We start from the raw sequence: 21,885 nt of genomic DNA on the forward strand, positions 1-21,885 counted from the left end.
AAGATGAGTTTGTTCAATATTTTATGCTGCTACCTAATGTGTTGCTTTTCCCTGACACCCTCATCCGCAAATAATACACATGCTTATTCAACATCCCCACGGTGTGTTATTATCAAGCCCTTTAAAGCTGTCACCTCTCAGAGAAACACCGCTGTGCAGCAATAAATTTGGAATTTGATTAACCAGAGCACATCTTGACCTTTGATATTGTGACACAACAAGAAGGTAGTCATTATGTGCTACACGGTGTATCTGCTTGGGAATATTGTGCTGCTGTAGCTTTATTTTTAGGGGAAAAAATGCAACATTTGTATTCTCCCTTCATCTGTAACTTCCCTTGTTTAATTTTTGATGATTTTCCCCCCTCTTTTGAGTCTCGCTGTGTTATGCCATTTCACTTCTCGCAAGGCACCCATCTCCATCTATTGATCAAACTTCAGCATCAGGGGTCGTTCACTTTCCTTCTCCAGGGAGGTGTATTGACATTTAAAGCCGCGCTCTGTCATATCAATAATTTACACAATAACACTGCTGTGGCCTTCGATATGCAACACAAAATCACAACAGCAAATGTCAATAAAGCATCGATGTTTTAGGTGTAAGTGCTATAAATTCAATTAACAGCTACGCCGCAAGAAAATATAATAAGCTGGATGTTTTCCTGCTTTTTACAAAAAGACAGAAAATTAAATTTAGCTAATTTACTTGCTGATTGATGTGTGATGAATTACGCTCTTTAAAATCGACATCATACATATTTGCAGATGGCAAAATCCGCCAGTCTCCTTCGATTTTCTTTGCTAATGCATGAATTCATGAATGATGGTCACTTTGAATTTATTTAAATAAATAAAGTGCATTTCAGCACTGGCCAGGAAATACATCAGACACTATAACTGGTGTGTAGATATGTATTACATTTAATACATATCTACATTTCTTAACTGATAAAAACATTTTTTTCTGGATGGGGCATAATTTAAATTGAGGATTTTTTCAATGTAATGTCTGTCTCTAATAATCACACAGACTGCTACAACTAGTAACACATGCATAGTTTTCACAGGTTTGCAAGGTGTGTTGCAGCTTACACCCCTAAACTCTTGTCTGGCCATTTGTCTACATATTCAGAAACTATCAGCTTACAACTTAGGAAGGGCTTTACTAACAGCTTGCTAATCCTTAAGCACAGTGTAGAAGCTCTGTGTCAGGCATCTGTGCATGCAAGCCTTAAGCTGTTGCTATAAGAGTCCAAATGTCCACAGGCTGTACTACAGTAAGACCTTCAAATGTATTATTTTACCAAGCCAAAGTTTGGACATTAGGTCACAAACTGAGAATGAGCCTTTTGTCCTCACACCAACTGGTCAACAGCTCTAAGAGCGGCTTTATCATAAAACCTGTAAAATGTCTCCATCTAGTGAGTGAAGTGGTGTAAAGTGATGGGTTTTTTTTCCTTCTAACAAGCCTTTTGGTTCGCTCTCATGAGATCATGATCATCACAGTGGGTTGAGTTTTCTGAAATTTTCTTTTCAATATTTATCTTGAATAAATCAAGACAAAAAAATGAGAATTTATCATCTGTTTTCAAAAAGAAAAAGAAAAACATCCCATTCTACTGGTCAATCAGTGTTGAATCACTTATTGGTAAATGTACCAAAACATTTAGCAGCTAACGATTCAAAAAGAAGAAGATAATGAGCATAAATGGTATTTAATTAAGTAAACTCAAGAGGTGGAATTTTTTCCTCTCCATATCTGACATTTCCAAAAATGTCAGATTCCTTTTTGAAACTATGTCTGAGGAATATTTTTGGGGGCCAAAATCTTACAGTATTCACTTGTTCCCTGTGAGGACGAGTGTCACAGTCAAATTTTAATTACCAAATCCGAGCCGAGTGGTGTAAAATGTCAGTATAAATTATTACGAGACTGTCTGTAAGCATATAATTCGGCAGCATTTGTGCAATGTCACCCCCATGGAAGATGTGTGTCAGCTGTTCCCACCTCTACAGTGCCTGAGGGACACAGTGAGGCCAGAGGAAGTTCAACAGTGGGTCACTCCTAATTGCCCAGCAAAGGGTTATTTCGCTCTTTGTTTTACATTCCAGGCCATCATCTTTTTCTCTGCTCCTCATGATCCCCCTCTCAGCAGCAAACCACAAAGGTAGATAAATGTACCTGTGTCCTCCATGGACTGAATTTTAAGCAGTTTATTGAGTTAAACATTGTGAAAGCCTTGGCGGATTTTCTCTGTGAGGGTTCTGCTGCTTGAAATTGGTGCCAAGTGACTTAGAGGACCAGATTAATTTATTGCTTCACACGGGAATCATATGAATTTAAAAAGGACAATTTCACGTCCATTTTCCTTGACAGTTTTATCTGGTTAGGCTGAGGCAGAACCGTAGCACATTGACTGAAGTATTTATTATGAGTTGTTTGTATTTACAAAAAACTGCTTATAGTTTTACATAATAATTTTTTATTTGCACAATACTCCCAAAGGCAAACGTTTATTTTCCAAGTGGAGACGATGGGTGAGGGAAAATGTTGATGATGCTTGGTTTTGGTTTTAATTATAAGATGAGGGAGAGCGTCTGCAGGGCATATGGAAGACTGGTGGGATTTCAACATTTCAAGTTCACAGTTTGAAAAACGAGCCACTGAGACAGCAAACACAGCATTATTCCAAAGGTTATGGAAATTTTTATTTTAAGTTGTTACAACAAAAATAAATACACTCTGATACTGTTTTGATATAAAACAACTAAATGTTTGGATACCTAGAGTAAGAATTCAGAAGCAGTAGCAATAAGTAAGTATATCCTAAATTCATCCTTATTTGCCTGTAAAGTACTCCATTATTACTGATGAGAGATGTGACCCATGATAATCTTGTTTCGGATTCAATTCTGTGGACATGCTTAACTAAATCATAGATTCCATTTTTTTTCTTTAAAATCACCGTGGCTTTGCAGGCATTTATTCATAATGTCAAAGTTTGTGCATTATCCATTCACGACCTCTCCTCACCAGCTCCTTTATCCTAGAAATATTATCATTCACTTTATTAACTTTTTGGTATATATTCCAGTGGTCCACAGTCACTCTTTGTAAGATTGCTTTTGCACTCCAGCTATTGTATTTCAAATGCTTTTCTTAACTTCATTGCCCTTCTGTTTGCCTGGGTAGTCATTTATACTGATTTATCCCTTCATAGGCTTGACTGTGTGCTATACTTAGAGATGATACAGCTATCATCTCTGTATATGTTTCAGGTCACTCTCATTTGGAGAAATCCTGCCCTGCAAAGCTTCTCAAGACTGGAAGTTATCATTTCAGTAATTTTTCAAACATTCTTCATTTTGTATGTTATGCTCAAGGCTTATGTTTGCAGTTTTGTGCCATTTTGTGACCAGTGGGTTTCTTGTCAGTTGAGGCACACCTTATGTAATGTCCTTCGCACTGTCAAAGGCGTCACTCAAACCCCAGTTTCTGCACATAATCCATGTGTCAAGTCAGGAACACTAAATCCCTCATGCCCTGGCATTTATTTTTTATTTCTAGTTGAGAAAACATCCTTAAATTCAGCACCAGCACCATGTAATAAGGTTTTTATAGATGTAAGATCTATTTATAGCACTAGGCCAGAGTGAGATTAGAAAAACTTTACAATTTTGATTAGTTGCAAATAAAATTTAACTAGAGTGAAGGACAACCTCATAGTACTGATTCTCTAAATACTGATTTCAGTGAATCTGTTCTAAAGTTTTTCAGCTAGAACTCCACCTGAAATGAAGCACCTCTGCAGAATTGTGGACGGTTGGATATTTGTTTATCTATTTATTTATTTATAGCATTGCAGTAGACATTTTTTTCTCCTTTCTGAGAAGGAGAAAAACAAGTAGGACTCATACAAAACAGAAAAAAACAACTTTTAACATTTGCACAAGTCTGACCAGGGGGCACAGTGAGAAAGTGTGAAAAACATATTACCTGTGTTATTAGTATCCTTACAGCTTCGTCCCCTCTCTTCTATTACTGCCCAAAATCAAACAATAAAAGAAAACACTCTGAACTTGCCAGCACTAGTTTTCTCATCATTCTCATTATAGAATCCTATTTGGTCCAGCCCCAGAACTTTTCTTCTCTCTCCTATCCACATGAAGTCTCTGAACTGGTTTCTTCTCTGTTTATCATTATCTGATCATGTGTTTCTCTGTTTATGATCATTGCTGACAATTCAGAGCCACAGGGGCACAGCCTGCTTAAGAAAACTTCACATCAAACAATTTGTTAATAATTAATCATTACAAATTAATGCTCCAAGACCCACCCGCAGTGGCTCAGCACCCAAACCAGTGGGACATGCCCCACAAAACCACTGCCACAACTAATCATGCTTTTGAATCATACCATCTGTGTTATGAATCGCCCTGGTAAAGAAGGCCCAACAGCGGCTGCACTTCCTCTGTGTCCTGACAAAGAATAAGCTGAACTGGAAGCTGCTGCTGGCCTTTTACCGCTCCTCAGTGGAGAGCGTGCTCGCCTACTGCCTGGGTGTTTGGTACACAGGGGCCACTACTGAGAAAGGAAGGGTTCGCAGAGGGTAATTAACATGGCCCAAAAAATCATGGCTGCCCTCTGCCGTCCCTGGGCGCAATATATACATCCTTCTGTCTCAAGAAAACCAGGGCCATCACAGATGACCCCTTGAACCCCACCTACCACCTGTTTGACTTGCTGCCTTCTGGTTGGTGCCTCAGGTCAATCAGGTCCCACACCTCCAGACTCACAAACAGCTTCTTCCCTTGTGCCATTCGGACTGTTAACAAATACTATCCCCCCCACACCCCACCCCTGCCCACTCATCTCACCAATCTCAGCCATGATATGAATATTCCTTATCACTCAGGCCACTCACATATAGACACTAAATCAAGTCCTTTGCACTACTTCCAGCACTTTTTTCACCATTGTGTGCCTCTTCTATTATCATTGCCTTTCTCTTGATTATATAAATTTCTCCTGTTTGTTATTTATTCCTGCTGTCTTACTATTTATATTTTATTCCTGCACAGTTGGTGTGGAGCAACCCTAATTTCGTTTTGATGTACTATGACAATAAAGGGCTATTCTATTCTTCAGATTTTGTGATGAGAATTTATTTGTACATGCCCCAGAAAATAATGTTTATTTGTTAAGAATCCATATATGTACAATTCAGTAAAAACAATAAACATTTATTTTATTTTATTTTATTATAGCGTCTCGTCTCGTGTGGAAGATTTCCCTGGTGTTGCGTTCGAAGCCCTTTTTTACGACAGCACTTGAAGGCAACATTCATTACGGTACAGGCTGTCATGGCGCAGAGGAGGCCAGATAGATCAGCAGCGTCAAACTTTAATTTCGGCTCTATTTCTAAGATGTTCGGGCGTTACACCCTGTAAAATCATCACCACCCGTTGACGACACATATCGGTAAGTTGTCTAAAACTGAGCCAGCCTGCTTTTCACGACAGTTACTTGTTCCGAGCGGCGGGCAGCCCAACGTTAGCTGTAACGTTGGAAAAATGTCGTTCGTATAAATATGACTTTACTTTGATGATCGCAGGCGGTGTTGACTGTTTAAAATGGGAGCTTTCGCATTCAAATAGCGTTCTGCATGCAGCTTATGTATTGTTATAAACACCACATGCTAATGAAAATGCTTTTTAACAACATAAACAAGTCAATACATGAAAGTAATTGGCTACACAGAAGTTGCTAACAGTTTCCATCAGTGTATTTTCCCATTATGTTAATAGGTTTGCTTTAGTTGTTATCGACCCTATTCTGGACCTGTCAGTGTATCTGAACTGTGGCTGAACATTATCTAGACCATTTGAATATTATCTTGGACCAAGCACGGCTTATGAGAGGGAGGAGGGAACATTTTTTCCTCCTAAGCATTTCAGGACTAAAGCCTCACTGTGCTCAGTAATGTGGACATGTATGGCTGCACGAGCTGAGTGATAAAAGTGTTTGTGCAAGTTTTATTACAGGAGCACGAATTAGAGGAATTCGAGGGAACAGATGAAAGAACATTATTTGGAGAAGTCATTCCTGCCAGTAAAGGCTGAGTCATAATGCAGAAACAAATGTTCTGCATGGCACTTAAACTCATTCTGCCCACTGTTCCCTGCACAAGTTAATGAATAATGCCTTGATTATTCATTTGGCAACAGATGGATTCTTTCACTGAAAGTGCCACTTGCAGGGCACATTAGTGGAAAAATAGAGACATAAAAGGACTGGTATAACTGTACATTTAAAATATAGTTGCTGGTAAGTCTAATCTTTAAAGTTGCGTCGTATTTTATAAGCTGATAATAAATTTTGCATGCACAGATAATGTGGAACATGCCCAATAAAATAAGATGTGTCCTTTAATCCAGGAGTCATGTCTCATGTTATGCCCAAATGGTGAACACAACACAGCCACAACAATCAGCGATCATAACTTTAGTTGTAAACTAAACGCGTTCTGTGTTCTGTTCTTCGTATAACATCAGGGTCACTGCTGAAGTTGCACCAATCCATTCTTCATGGACATAATTTCTAGAGGGACTTCTAATGATCTCATCATGAAATTTGACTATTATATTTGAAATGGTTATTAACTGTTTTGTGGGAAGTGTAGTGGTTAGCTATGTCACCTGACATGAAGAAATTCAGGGTCGTGAAATGTTTTGCTGGTCAGCTAGTGAGTCCGAATACAGGTTTGATTAATTTGGTAATTATAAATTAGCTGTATGTATAAATGTGAGGATGAGTGAGTTTTTTCATCTGGGGAATAAAACAAATAAGCAAACCAAAAACATATCTCTGGCATATTTAATGACCTATGTCACTGAAAAGCAAAGGTAATTGGATGCTTTTTGTTGGTTAAAACATGTTGTCTTGTAATTGTGTAATTTCAAGAGTGAAACCACTCTGTTTAGATCAGTTTCTGCTGCAGCAACATACAAGAATCCATTAAATCTCATAATATCCTGCATCCAAATGTTAATCCTTCTAGTAGCTTCATGCTGGCCCTCCTCTGTAGAGGAGTAGTGGTGTTTGCCTTTTTAAGGCCAACACAGCCTCAGCTGTGGACAACCCAAGACTTTCATGTCACTCCACTCTGATGTTTGCCTTTGCCTCAACAGCCTGGAGCAGCAGCAGAGAGAGGGAAGCTGTCTTTGTGTGGTTGTTATCCTGCCAGGTTCTGGCTGAAACTGCATGAACCTGAATATTGTTATGTACTACATTATGTACTGTCTGTACTACAGATTTCACGAAACGGATGATGAAATTGTGCTATGGGAAAAATACGAAACAGTTAAACACATAATATAGCTTAAAGGTAGCTTTAGACTGGTTCCCCTGTGACCTAGATAAACAGAAGATGAATTGGTGATTGAGCTACAATATGTAATCTTTTTGCTCATCTATTCAGCAAAATGCAGCTACAAAGACATCTTTTTTGACTTGTCAGCACACTCCAAGAAGGCATTCTATAAATATAAACATGAAATAAGTAGTAACTACCCGTGTATGCTAAGGTCCAGAGATGCCCATTTTTCTGTCTGTTTCTGCTGCTGCCAAAATTAATGAATCAATCCTAAAAGACTATCAATGTCGAATTTTCGTATTAAAGTAACAACGGCAAATGTCCAATAAGAGCTTTGTCTCATGAAACTATATTGAACAAACAATGGACCAGTTGATCCTGTGCATCAAATAAAATGTCTTGATATTTGTTGGATAGATTGCCAAGAAATCTGCTTAGTCTGTGTTGCAGCTCTAGCAGGCCTTCCCAGGTTTTACCTGTGTGGGTGTGTCTGTTTTCACGCTCCACCATCTGTGCAGCTGATTTCCATCACCAATTAGGGTTGGAGTGCTTATTGCCAGTCAGAGGAGAGTTCTGATGATAGAGTGCTATTCTCTTGGCAATATCCCAACTGTGTGTTTGTGGGTTAAGATTGTGACTTACTGCTATTTCAACCAGCTTCTGCGTTTTGCTCTGCATTACTTAGTTTTGTGATAGTGATAATGGCTTTTCTGGCTCTTTTAGTTAATTATTAATTCTTTATTTTATTGCCACTGTCTTCTTTTTCAACCAGTATGCTTTTATTGTTACTTAGGTGATGTAGGAGTCCCCTTAAGATTGCTTGTACTAATCTTGTTGCACCAATACTAAGCCTAAAAGTTTTCTTTGCTAATTGGGTTTAAGATCTGGGAAAACTAATTTATTCATCTCCTTCCAAAAGATGTTTGTTTTTGTTGCTCATTTGCAAATGAAGGATGGTGAACATGTTAAACCTCATACCAGCCACGCAAGCTGATATGATTTAGCTCAAAGTAGACCTGTGCAGTACAGTCTCACAGAGCTGCTATTATGGCTGTGGTTTCTGTGCCTCATTACAGGATGTTTGAACTCTGATTCAGTGTACTGGGTTCATTTAGATGTCAAAGTAACCTCAGAGTTTCTATTTACAGTTGTTCTAATTGTTTGTCTGAAGACACATGTCTCCTGGATACGAGAACAACCATTTGAAGGAATAGATATGATACATTTATTAAATATGTCAGCCGTCCTGCATTTTTAGCATAGCTTTTGACAAACATTATTATCATTTGTTGTTATAACTTTAGTTCATGAGTTTAGTTTTATCCATCCATCTTCTTCCACTTTATCTGGGGCCGGGTCGCGGGGGCAGCAGCCTAAGCAGAGAAGCCCAGATCTCCCTCTACCCAGCCATCTACTCTAGCTTCTCCGGGGCAACACCAAGGCGTTCCCAGGCCAGACGAGAGATATAATCTCTCCAGCGTGTCCTGGGTCTGCCCCGGGGCCTCCTCCCGGTGGGACATGTCCGGAACACCTCGCCCAGGAGGCGTCTTTGTCAGATGCCCGAACCACCTCAGCTGGCTCCTTTCAATGTGGAGGAGCAGCGGCTCTACTGAGCCCCTCCCGGATGGCTGAACTTCTCACCCTATCTCTAAGGGAGAGGCCAGCCACCCTTCGGCGGAAGCTCGTATCCGTGATCTCGTTATTTTGGGTAGTGACCGAAAGAACGAGATAAAATCAGTAGTTAAAATGTAAGTTTTGAAATTTAAGCTTAAAAGTGTGGATTTGGTGTTTTATTCAAATGCTTCTCCGTGTCTGGTTCTGACTCTGGGAACTGATAAAAGACCGGATCCAGATGAGCTGAGGGATCTGGAAGGTTCATACTGGGTCAGGAGGTCACTGATGTATTTTGGTCCTAAACCATTCAGAGCTTTATAGACCAGCATCAGAACTTTAAAGTCTATCCTCTGACGGACAGGCAGCCAGTGTAAAGACCTCGGAGCTGGACTGATGTGGTCCACTTTTTTGGTCTTAGTGAGGACTCGAGCAGCAGAGTTCTGAATGAGCTGTAGTTGTCTGACTGATTTTTGTTTTTTGTTTTTTTAGGCAGACCTGTAAGAATGCTGTTACAGTAATCAAGCCTACTAAAGATGAATGCATGGACTAGTTTTTCCAGGTCTTGTTGAGACATCAGATCTTTTATTCTTGATATATTCTTGAGGTGATAGTAAGCTGATTTTGTTACTGTCTTAATGTGTTTTTCTAAGTTTAGGTCTGCATCCATCACTACACCCAAATTTCTCTCCTGGTTTGTCGTTTTTAGGTGTATAGATTGAAGTTCTCTGGAGGCCTGTAATCGTTTTTCTTTGGCACCAAAGACTATTTCTTCAGTTTTGTTTTTGTTTAGCTGGAGAAAATTGTGGCACAACCAGTCATTAATTTCCTCAATGCATTTACCAACAGCCTGTACAGGGCCTCGGTCTCCTGGTGACATTGTGATATATATTTGTGTGTCACCTACATAGCTATGATAGTTTATTTTGTTGTTCTTTATAATCTGTGCCAGTGGGAGCATGTAAATGTTAAACAGAGGGGATCCCAAGATGGAACCTTGTGAAACTCCACATGTGATACTTGTCTGCTCAGATGTGAAGTTACCTATTGGAAAAAATACAAAGTATTTCCTGTTTTCTAAGTATGTTTTGAACCAGTTTAGTACACTTCCTGAAAGACCTGCCCAGTTCTCCAGTGGTTTGAGTAATATGTTGTGGTCATTTGTATCAAATGCTGCACTGAGATCCAGTAAAACTAATACTGACATTTTCCACTGTCTGTATTCAGACATATGTCATTAAACACTTTGGTCAGAGCAGTTTCAGTGCTGTGGTTCTGTCTAAAACCTGACTGGTTCACAAGGGCAGGGGGGCTTTAGGGCGGTGTCGCTATCATACCCTGGCTGTTGGACTGGTCTCTCTGTGCTCTTTACTCATAGCATTAAGATTGTTTCCACACCTCGGCTGTTTGCCTCCCTACGCACTACACATTTCTGTCAGCTATTCTTGGGCTGTTGGTAAACACACTGAGTATAAGTTGCTCAATAGTCTGCATTCTACATTTAGTAAGCCTTGTGTTTTGGAGGGGGCGGTATGTTTGCTTTATTGAACTTTTTCAAGTTAACTTGCAGTCACTTTATTTTAAAAAAATGTAGTTTGTTTCACTGGATTTTTATTGTATTTTATTTACAGTTTTACTTTTTTTGTTAGTTTTTTTTAATTATTATTTTCAGCATCTTTTATTTTGTTGAGCCCTCTACTTCATTTAAAATATTTTTGTGGTTGCATTTAGTGCTTTGTCTGCTGTAACTCAAAGATGCTCTTTGGTTTCCCATTTCCTTAGCAAAATATAAATAAATTAGGGGTGGCAAAAGACTTTTGCACTGTACTATTTAAATCTATTTGTGCCTTACTGTATGTTTAGTAAGGTAAAATATTTCAGGTAAATATGTGTGTACATTTTCAGTTTCACCTCTTTCCACTTAGCAGAACAAAGTATTTGTAGTTGTTTAAGTGGGAGATCTGAATGTTATATTTTCAGTCTTTGTAGTAGAGACAGTGGGAGTAATAAATCGTTTCACGACTGAGTGAAATGAAAGCCCATCAGTTTGTTGGAAGAAAATGCCGTAATCTCTTCAAACATAATGACAATCACTTACACAGAAGTTAGGGACATGTGTTTTCTCAGTGCAGGCTGAGTTGTGAGGCCCTGCCTGCCCTTCAGGAGAGGAGTTTGATCCCTCGCAGAGCTATTTGGACCTCTGCATTGTTGAACCCTGGTGTTGAATGTGAGCTAAATCCTTTGGCCAGAGGAATAGGGGCTTTATTACAACCTTTAAACAAATCTCTGTAAGGAGATACCTGTGTGTTTAGAGAAGGAATGATTATCTCCAAATACTGACAAGAATCTTGCATGAGATTTAATGCAGGTTTCTATTAACCACCCTACCATCTGGTCTTGTTCTCCTGGTGATTTAATAGGACTGTATAACTGAAATTCAATGCTGGTACGGGTTAAACTGTACTTCTCAGGAAGCAGCTGCAGAGGAGATGCAGGAATTTGTTACCATATGTTTATTTCAGAATTTAATCTGTTTAATGTTTAATCTGTTTTTCCAGAGTCACAATTTGATGGATAGACTATCTCGTGTTTCTTCGAACAGTATAAAAACATCTAATACATCCATGTTAGGAGATTTTTATTTTTGTTATTTTATCTCTGACCAAACCTGGTACTAGCTATTATTTTCAGTTAAGACTTACATTCTGATGATTTTCTTAATCAATTCCTTGGTCTGTAGTGATTTAGAGGCCAATATGTTGCCTTCAAATTGCCCTTTGATCACGAGTCCAAATCATAAATACATTATTTAAATGCTGCTTTCTTTCCCGCTAGCAATCCACTGTTTTAGTAAATGTGAAAAAAGTTCATAAGCAAAAAAAACAGCAAATGAAATCTGAGAGTGGTTGATATTTTTCCTAAAATATTAACCCTTACCTTGTTCTTTGTTCTTCTATCTCAGTCAGACTCATCTTGTAGCTGTAAAGTGTAACTAAGATGGCGATGGTGAAAGTGGTCAGCTTGAGGCAGCGGGTGATGTCCTGGTGGTCAAGCAACAAAACTACTGTAGTATTTCCAGAACCCTTTCTTTAAGTTTTTCATCTAGCAATTCATTTTCACTGCTGCTGGCATATGACGTAATAAACACAGATATGACGTTTAACTGAATGAATTGGTAGCATAGATCTGTTCACAATTTCCACTTTAGATTTTTGAGTCGGGATCAAACAAATATCTGGCCCAAGCTATCCGGGATAGCCAAAATATTGGTACTTTTGAATGGCACAAAAAAAAATTGGGGGCTTTGCGTTGTGGAGAAGTAATGATCATGCCACTGAAGCTTCTTTTTTAGTTAAGAGTGGAATTTTTGAGGACAGACTAATGCAAACAAATTTACAAGCCAAATTCGGACATTGCTCCAGAGTCCGGTAGGATCTCTTTAAGGCTGTACTGCTTTAAATGTAATACTGAAGACAGCATGACATCACCATTTTAATTTAGCAGTTTCCATATGTAAAGTCAGTGGAAGTGTTTTGAATTTTATCCAAACTACACAATTTATGTCGTTTGTCTGACCCGCATACTACGAGTATGTTTCTAGCAGAGGGTCTTGTCCTGTGATCCAAGCAGATCTGTGATTCTTTGCTGCTTTGCTAAGAAGTTTTTAGGTATTAGGAGAGGAAGCTGTGTTTTGGTCTGCTGCTGTGCTCCAGGTTTGGAGGAGGCCCAGGCTCAGCTGGCTTTTCTCTCAAAGACTGACTGACCACAGAGACATACCAGTGTGGAGGGGGGGTGGTTACACGCTCCCCACAGCATCAGCCCACTGCATGTTAGGTGTTTCCCCCCCCACCCTTCTCTGAAAATGGACACTGCTGGTGTATTTATAAACCCCAACCTCAGCCAGGCTCTCTGTCTTAAACACAGTTAAGGAGCTGTTCGTATTCAGAGTCATGCTGAGCTTTGCTGTCGTGCTTTCTAGACGTTGAATTCTGTCGCTTTGCTTGTGAAACGTTGCCTGGAGGCTCATCAGGTAGGAGAAGAATATATTTGAGCTAAAAACTTTACATTGATTATTATAATTGGTGTGCTCACATATGACTATTATTTCTGTAATGATCACTGTGTATTATAGAGATTTGCTTGTCTTGTTGTGGGAATGACTCATTTTTTACCAGTTTTCTATAACGGTGAAGTTTCACCAAATGTCATTTAATGTCAAAGCCAGTACTAAATTTATCAGTATAGACAGCTAAGTGTTTGTCTATGCTTGACACTGGTATACTGCAGCGATTAGTCAGATGACTAGTAACTTTTTTTAATGTACATATTCATCGTGCAAACATCTCAAAGATCCTTTTCATCTTCTCCGTAGGGGTTTTTGAAATTAGGGGGAAATTTCATCCCTAAAATGCTTCCTATAGGGGAGATTAGGGGATAAAACTTGTGAGCTTCACTACAGGTCTTACAGTTTTTCCTTTAGGCTGTATTTTATTTTTCTACCCTAACGTCAACATCTTTCCTGTCTAACTCGGGACTGTATATTTCACACAGAGCAGCTGATGTCAGTGTTGTAATTTAGAGCAACAAAAATATTCTGAACCAGTTAGCCTGAAAATGTTCCTGTCTGAGGGAGCAAAAGATTCAGATTTTGTGTGTGTGTGTGTGTGTGTGTGTGTGTGTGTGTGTGTGTGTGTGTGTGTGTGTGTGTGTGTTTTGTTTTGAGTGGGTTCCTTTCTCATCCATTGACTTACATTTTTAGCTAGTGGTCAAATTTACAAGCCTTCAACTTCACATCTGAACCCTGTCTTGGTATGATAATAACTTCCAGAAACAGCAGAGGAAACTTGTAGTCTTGCAAACAAATGGAAAGTTGAGCAAAACATTATTAGGTAACTGAAATTAGGTGTAAGAACTATTTGTTACAAGTTGTTGTAATTTTGTGGAAATGGAATGATTATCTGCATTACCTGCAGTTCCACACTCGTGAAAATTTGTTTCTCTTGGTCACACACGACTAAAAACGAAAAATCTTAAGGGGCCACACAGGAAACAACTAACAGTGGCATGGCAGCCACAGGCTATATATTCAGTGACAGTCAGTGGCTTCAAGAGGTGATGGGTGAAATAACAGCTGACAGTAGGTGGGTCCCAAGTTAAATTATTCACAACTTTAAGGTGATTAAAGTTATTATCTAAGAGAGCACAGGACATAAATGTATGAGAAGGTGGTAAATACATTAGAGGATTCCCTTGGTAACTGGAGGCTGGAATGTCTGTTAGTGACCAACTTGTAAAGTGATGTGCAACAAGTTTCCTGTGTTGACGGATAGTCTTTTCTTAAAAATGAACTTATAGAAAACTGTTGTTGTTTTTTTTTTATATATAGTTTTTGACCAAAGGGCTAAAAACTGCAGCCCTTTGTGGTGTTTTGAGTGAGATTTGACTTACATTTCTTGTGTTGATCTGTTTCAGATGAAAACAGAGTTTTGAGATCGACTATTGGAAAAAGAGAGACCCTAAAAGAGGAGAAATGGAAAAGCCAGTATTGCAGACACAGCCTTCCACCTTGCCTTTTTTCGACACGGCCCACGCCTTCAACCTGCTTCGAGGAATTCACGAACTGCGTGCCGAACGAAAGTTTTTCGATGTGACTTTATGTGCCGAGGGGCGTGAGTTCCACTGTCATCGCACGGTGTTGGCCGCTGCCAGCACCTACTTCCGGGCTATGTTTGCAGGGACACTCAGGGAGAGTGTTATGGACCGGGTTGTTTTACACGAGGTGTCAGGTGAGCTCTTAGGTCTGCTGGTGGACTTCTGTTACACAGGACGGATCACCGTCACTCAGGATAACGTGGACCTGCTGCTGAAGACGGCCGATCTGTTTCAGTTCCCCTCGGTCAAAGAGGCATGTTGTGCTTTTCTGGAGCAGCGGTTGGATGTTTCCAACTGTTTAGAAATCCAGGACTTTGCAGAGGCCTATGCTTGCAAAGAGCTGGCAGCCAGCGCGCGACGCTTTGTCCTCAAAAACATAATGGAGCTAGCTAAAGGGACAGACTTTGAACGCTTGCCATGGAAACGCCTCCTTGAGTTTGTGTCAGATGATGAGCTTTGTGTGGACAAGGAGGAGACAGTTTATCAAATTGCAGTGCGTTGGGTGAAGGCTGATCTCCAGCGACGACTACACTATTGGCCCGAGCTCCTCCAGCAAGTCCGACTCCCCTTTGTCAGGAGGTTCTTCCTGTTGGCCCATGTGGAGAGCGACCCACTTGTCTACCTTTCACCTACCTGTCTCCGTATGGTGAATGAAGCGCGTAGCTTCCAGTCCTGTGAATACGACCGTCACGACAGACCTTGTCATCGCATGCGGCCTCGGCCATCCACAGGATTGGCAGAAATCCTGGTGGTGGTAGGAGGCTGCGACCAGGACTGTGATGAGCTGGTCACAGTGGACTGTTACAACCCTCATACTGGACAGTGGCGCTACCTGGCTGAATTCCCCGACCACCTGGGAGGAGGCTACAGCATAGCAGCACTTGGAAATGATATGTATGTTACAGGTAAGCTATCTGAAGACATTAAAAGTAAGGCTGTGATGCTGATCCAGTCCAATCCAGTTTTATTTAGCACTTTTTTTAAAAACAACAGTGTTTGAAAAAATGCTGTACAAAAACACCACAACAAAACAAAACAAAAAATACAAGATTAGAACACACCATTTTCATACTCAGTTAAAAGCTGTTGAGTAAAAAATTATTTTATGACGCATTTTAAAAACAGGCAACTAGCTGGACATCCTAACATGGGCAGGGAAATGATTCCACGGTTTGGGGATGATTGCCTCTGTTTTGGGGGGACTAGCAGAAGGAGCTGGTCCACTAAACCTCAGTGACATTAAAGGTTTTAAAAGCAAATAATAAAGCATTGCTAAGGCCAACATAAATTGTGTTACAATAGTCCAGATGATAAAAGCATCAATAAAATGTTCAAAAACTTTAAAATATGACCCAGATTTGACCTTGTATTAAAGCCTCAACTGGTAAAAACTCACATTAAATATAAATATATATCTTTATCTTGTTTATCTTGCTTAAAATCATAGTCCAGTTTGACACCAAGGTTGGTTACCATGGTTTTTACAGATTTGAGTCATCTTAACCATAAAATGGATAGATATTGGCAAGCATTTTATTTGCCCATAGCCATAACCATTGTGACATCACCATTTGTATTTAGAAGCCTCAGCTCTAGCATTATGGAGGTTGTTGTTTTGATTTTGCTGTTCCTGGTCTTTCATGATTTGAGAAAAATATCATCTGCTGTTTATTAATAAACTGCAGTCTCTACGGCTACTGACTTTGTGTGAACAAGGAGAAGTGAGTCAGGACACAGTGTGCTGACAGAACAGCAGTGGTGTTATCTTTATCATCACCATCATTACCAGTAACTGAGCATGTCTGAACAGTGAGATATCTTCTTGAGAAATCATCATAGACCTTCGCTTTAGGCTTGTGACTCAATTACTGCCTTGTACACTAATTTAGAAATAAAATCCCACACCACTGATTTCCTAACCGTGGCTGTTTAGGTTGTATCAAATTTAACTTCAGGGTTTTCCCTGGCTCAAAATGGACCTCTGTGGGGTCCATAAGGATAATCAGCTTTCATCTACAGCAGATGCAATGAATCTTCATTAATGGATTTGGCAAATATGTGCAATTTCATGATATTTCTGACCATTTCTAACCAAGAAGACACATATCTGTGTCCTTTAGGTGGCTCTGATGGCTCCCGCCTCTATGACGGTGTGTGGCGCTACAAGTCCAGCGTGAACGAATGGACAGAAGTGTCACCCATGCTGAAGGCTCGTGAATATCACAGCTCCTGCATCCTGAAGGGCCAGCTGTATGTGGTGGCTTCGGACAGCACAGAGCGTTACGATCAGGCTCTGGACTGCTGGGAGGCCCTGCCAGCCATGCTGCATCCGATGGATAACTGCTCCACCACCGCATGCAGCGGACGCCTGTATGCCATCGGCTCTCTGACCGGTGAGGACACCATGGTCATCCAGAGCTACGATGCTGACACCAACCGCTGGACCATGGTCAACTGTGGACAGCTGCCTCCGTGGTCCTTCACACCGAAAACTGTTACCCTAAATGGCCTCATCTACTTTGTCAGGTGAGGTAGAATCTTTTCCAGTTGTTTCTTACATCTTTAATTTACTTTTTGCATTTAGACTATAGTTTTAAAACTGTAAACACCAGGGACAGAATGTAATTAAGTACATTCGCATAAGTAATTTGTTTAGGAGGAGACTTGTTAGCTGTATTCTTTATATTCGTCTACTTTATCTTCAAGGGAAATGTAATTTTTACTTGAAAACCTGAGTTATGTAAATGTATATTTATATTTAAATGCACTTAATTCAAACTGCTCTTGTTTTTCATTTTTATCTTAAATACTTACCTTACGATTTATGTGTACAGGATCTGAGTCGTTCTTCCACATGTGCTAACAGCAACAGTGTTAAGCATACTCCTGAAGGGTCTAATAAATGGTTTTTAAAAAGGGTCAAAGTTGCAGAGAAGTAATTTGAAATCCCTTTTTTTCATTGAGTTTTCATTGTTTTCAGGAGATTTTTTTTTATATGAGCTCTTGTGCAATGATTTTACTTGCCCTGCCCACTTGAGATCAAATTGTGCTGCTTGCGGCCAATGACCTAAAACGACCCCGGTGCCACCCGATTTAGACTTTCACAGAATGAGGGACACTGGACCACATGAACACACTAGTGTTGATCTTTTCTATCCAGTTGATCATGTTGAAAGATACATTTAGTTCTTTGGGCTCTGCATTTGTTATTTAATATAACAAATATTACATCAATTTGCTACTGACTGTTGATGAGGTTGGTCTTTACATATGAAAGAGAAATAAACATGTTTTGACTGGGTTGTTAGATTTGAAGCTGAGATTGTTTTGTTGCTTTGGCAGCTCTTTGACTTGAGTTTCTTTCTATTTGCAGGGATGACTCAGCTGAAGTTGATGTTTATAATCCTCAAAAGAACAAGTGGGACAAAATTAGTCCGATGACCCAGGTTAGTATTTCACACCAGGTGCTTATGTGCTCCAATAGCAATCATTGTGATCTGATCCCTGTCCTTAGGCAGAAGAGCACAAATGTCACTCAAACTAAGTCAGTTACAACATGATGATAAATTCATGAATAAAAATAAACCTATCCACATTTCTCACCTCCAATTTCAGTTTAGGACAACCACACCTTATCACAAATTGACTGGCTTGCCAGAGAAACAAATTAGATAATTAGAGAGAGTGTACAAAGCCTTATCTTCCACTAGCTCATTTAGTTTTTTAGCTTTGTATTCGTGATCTCAGGAATATACGTTTAATAATATATCTGTTACTTTTTTCAAAGAAAAGAAATATTTCTCTCATGACAATATGTTGAGAAAGTGGTTGTACATACAGTATGTTCAGGGCAGTCGTTAGTGTGGGACACATGATGCTCCTTTTAAATAAGCATTTTTTGTTTTCGTTGAATTGAAAAAAAAATCAACTTATTATATACAATACTGAATCAAAGGCTACACAAAGAAAAAAAAAATTGTCTGTCTGTCTGTCTGGCTGCTTTTTATTGTTATTGTTAGATGTATAAATTATTATGAATTATAGCAAAAATACATGCTTAAAAATTTTGTTTTCTTTTTCAGGTCCATGTTGGAGGCAGTGTGGCGGCCCTGGGGGCTAAATTGTACGTGTCTGGTGGTTACGACAATACGTTTGAGCTGTCCGATGTCGTAGAAGCCTACGACCCGGCCACCCGCACTTGGAGTCTTGCTGGACGATTACCTCAGCCGACCTTCTGGCATGGCAGCGTCAGCATTTTCCGGCAGTTCATGCCCCTGGTGTCGAGCGCATTCGAACCCACTGACATACCCGAGTCAAACGGCATTCTCCTGCACCGGCATCACCGACACCACGCACTCCACAATCTCAATAACCTCAACCAGAATCAGGATCTGAACGCGGCACACTGATCTCGAAACCTCGAAACCCCCATTGACCATGTTCTCCCTCATCGTGCCCTCAGTGTACTGTGAATTTACCTCATCGCTTTGCTAAAGCTGTCAAAGTCAGAAAAGAAGACTGAGCTAGTCTTAGTCTGTTGACTGGACAGAAAGGCCTGGAGCCAGATGGATAGATGCACACAGATATTTTATTTATCCCACAGGGGGAAAAGTCTAAGTTACATCAGCAATGCTAAGAAAAACATTCATAAGCTTCTGCAGATTAGAGTGAAGTAATGTTTACGCACTACAGAAATGCATACCTGTTATTTTCTATAGTCACCTGATTGTTTTGTGCACAACTTCCAAGTCGTTTCACCACATTCACCACCTTTTGAGATTATTTGCATATTAATACTAGTGGCAACCCAGCTCTCGCTAAACCTCTTTGTCTCTATCAGAAAACACTACACACAGCTGTGAATTTATAGCACTTACACAATAATGAATTTACCTGTAAAACATCTTGGCAGCATTGGTCAAATTTAATCTCCTCCTTATGATTTTTGATATATGCCTGGAATCCACATTCATCTTTTACCAGTATATGTGTGAGAAATTGTCTATACATGGATATATATATTGTATAAACATTTGGCTCCTTGTATCCCCAGTGGACTGCATTATCCACTACACGGATTGCATTCTCGGGGGGCTCTGTACAAAAGCTCAAGAGAGCTGCTGGTTTTGTGGCTTAATAACCAGGCATGCAGTTTATTTTGGTTATACAAGAGAAACCACTTTGAGTTAGTGCTGAAATAATGAATTTATTATGTAGTTGATCGATGGAACTATTTTTATAATAGGTTAAATGTCAATGGTTTCAGCTTTAGCTGTGCTTTTTTGTATTTATATATTTATTCACATTGTAAACATTCAGCTTTAGACTGTTTGTTGGGTAAAATAAATATTTAAAGAGGTTATCATTCTGGTGTGCCAGATTGTGATGGGGGTCCTAACTACCCTTACAGCTGGAGACCAGAAAGCTCCTGTTGAGTGGTTGGCGAGAGCCATATACAGGTGTGAAGAAGAACTGGATTATGGTGCAGGGTCACTTCTAAGTTGTATCCGTTAAAGTTCCTGCTGGTCAGTAATGCCTTACTGGCCTTGAGCTTGGACTCACCATTGGCTTATACATTTTGAGATTATTACCAACTGAAAGTAAAATTCAAATTAGAAAGATTAAAACGGGGGAATTTTTGCATTGAAGGTGGGCGTTTGTCAGCTGTGGCTGTGCATAAAAGGAAACGATGCAAATTCTCAACTTTATTGCATCAGTAAACACTTAACTGACTAGTTAATGGTCTCAGTCCCTTTTATTTTTCTTTCAGTACAGCATTTTCTAAAATATGGTTCTGTTTATAGTAAATTAGCTGGTAAAGCAGGGTGTCTTTGCTAAACTTGACGTTCCAGTGGTGGTGTATGTAAACCAGTGAGTAAGATTATGCTAGCTGTGTTTATATGTGACCTGTTGTGTTGGCACTGTATCCAGCATCCATGCATGAACTGTAGTTATAGTGGAGATTATTTTCAGTGGCCAAAACCACACTTAAGAATTGAAACAGATGTGGTGAGTTATCAGACAGGTCCACACAGTGTGCATCAACTTTAGCTTTTCTATGGGAACTATCTGCTGATGTCAACTACACAGTGGATGGGAGTTATCTCCTACAGGGTGAGGTGTGTCTGCGTGTGGACATTTCTATGTTCAGTGTGTTACTTATGAGTTTCTGTTGGTGTTTGTTTTTCATTTATGAACATAGAAAAGTGAAAGTTAAAAGCGAAATCTGCTAAATTAAAGTCAGATCACAAAATGTGAATAAAACAGTTGAGAGGGTGCTGCGAGAAACACGATTAAATGGCAGTAATAGTTAAGCTTGAAGAAATGAAGAAGTTTTAAAATGAAGTAAATCTAAGGGTTACAAGTAAGTGAGCTTAATAAAACTCTGAAGCTGCTGCTCATCTCTTCCTAGAGGCCTGCAGCTCGAGGCTACATTAGCTGCTACTGGCAGACAATCTGCATTATGGGTGACGTAGGCTTGGGTGAGGAGAGGAATAAAAACAACATATCTCTGGTTTTGCAGCAGTTTTGCTCTGAGTGGATTATTTCTTTAACAAGTAAAAGCCAAATATTTTAACAGAAACCACAAGAATCTGTTTGCATTCCAAAATCAAAAATTGATATCCAGAACTAAACAGGCATACAGCCGTATGGTTAAAACGTTAATCCTTCCCCGGAGAAATCTGTGTGCTGAGAAATCATCATAGTAGAATTTCAAGTTGGCTGCATGTGATGTTAACTTGCACTGAGTTGATTCTGTTTTTAGTGATTCTTGGGCTGCACGGCACGTCCTCATGACACTCTAGACTCTTAAACAGGGCTATATCAGCCTCTATAACCATGCATGAAGTTTTTTTTTTTTAAAATGTATTTCATTTAATGTTTAACGTTTTAATGTTTTCACTGTTATACTGTTTTCTTATTTATGGATATATTTGTGCTGTGATTGCTTCTGAAGTTCCTGCCCATCAGCTGCAAAAAGATCAGTGGCTCTTCGTAAACACTGGTGATGAGTCGTCAGTTACAACTGGAAGTGCAAAAAAAATCTCAGTTTGTTGTCGAGTAGGATATATTTTTGCTTCGTTTGAAGTAGTATATTTGTGTGTTTCCATGCTGTTGTCATTACACCATTGTTTTCAGTGTTCAGTCTGTGATGTTGAACAGGTTTGTAAATACAGTATATTCTTAACCTTATTTGCTGTGTTTGTACACTGTTTCCACGGTGGCTACTATGAATTAAACTGCAG

At 39.5% G+C, this 21,885-nt stretch overlaps 1 protein-coding gene across 2 annotated transcripts; it reads left to right on the plus strand.

Moving 5' to 3' along the window:
• Positions 1–5,347: 5,347 nt before the first annotated feature.
• Positions 5,348–21,832, plus strand: klhl21 (kelch-like family member 21). 2 transcript variants are annotated; one of them, XM_080899671.1, is made up of 5 exons: positions 5,348–5,481; positions 14,459–15,543; positions 16,759–17,164; positions 18,012–18,084; positions 18,721–21,832. In XM_080899671.1, the coding sequence occupies exons 2-5, from the start codon at positions 14,517–14,519 to the stop codon at positions 19,045–19,047; spliced, it is 1,833 nt and encodes a 610-aa protein (XP_080755797.1). In that variant the 5' UTR covers positions 5,348–5,481; positions 14,459–14,516; the 3' UTR covers positions 19,048–21,832. The 2 variants fall into 2 exon arrangements, with proteins under 2 accessions (XP_080755797.1, XP_080755798.1); XM_080899672.1 differs by lacking the exon at positions 5,348–5,481 and adding an exon at positions 12,911–13,016.
• The last annotated feature ends 53 nt before the right edge of the window (positions 21,833–21,885 follow it).

The sequence above is a fragment of the Rhamphochromis sp. 'chilingali' genome (genome assembly GCF_963969265.1).
Source record: "Rhamphochromis sp. 'chilingali' genome assembly, chromosome: 12".
Taxonomy (NCBI): Eukaryota; Metazoa; Chordata; class Actinopteri; order Cichliformes; family Cichlidae; genus Rhamphochromis; species Rhamphochromis sp. 'chilingali'.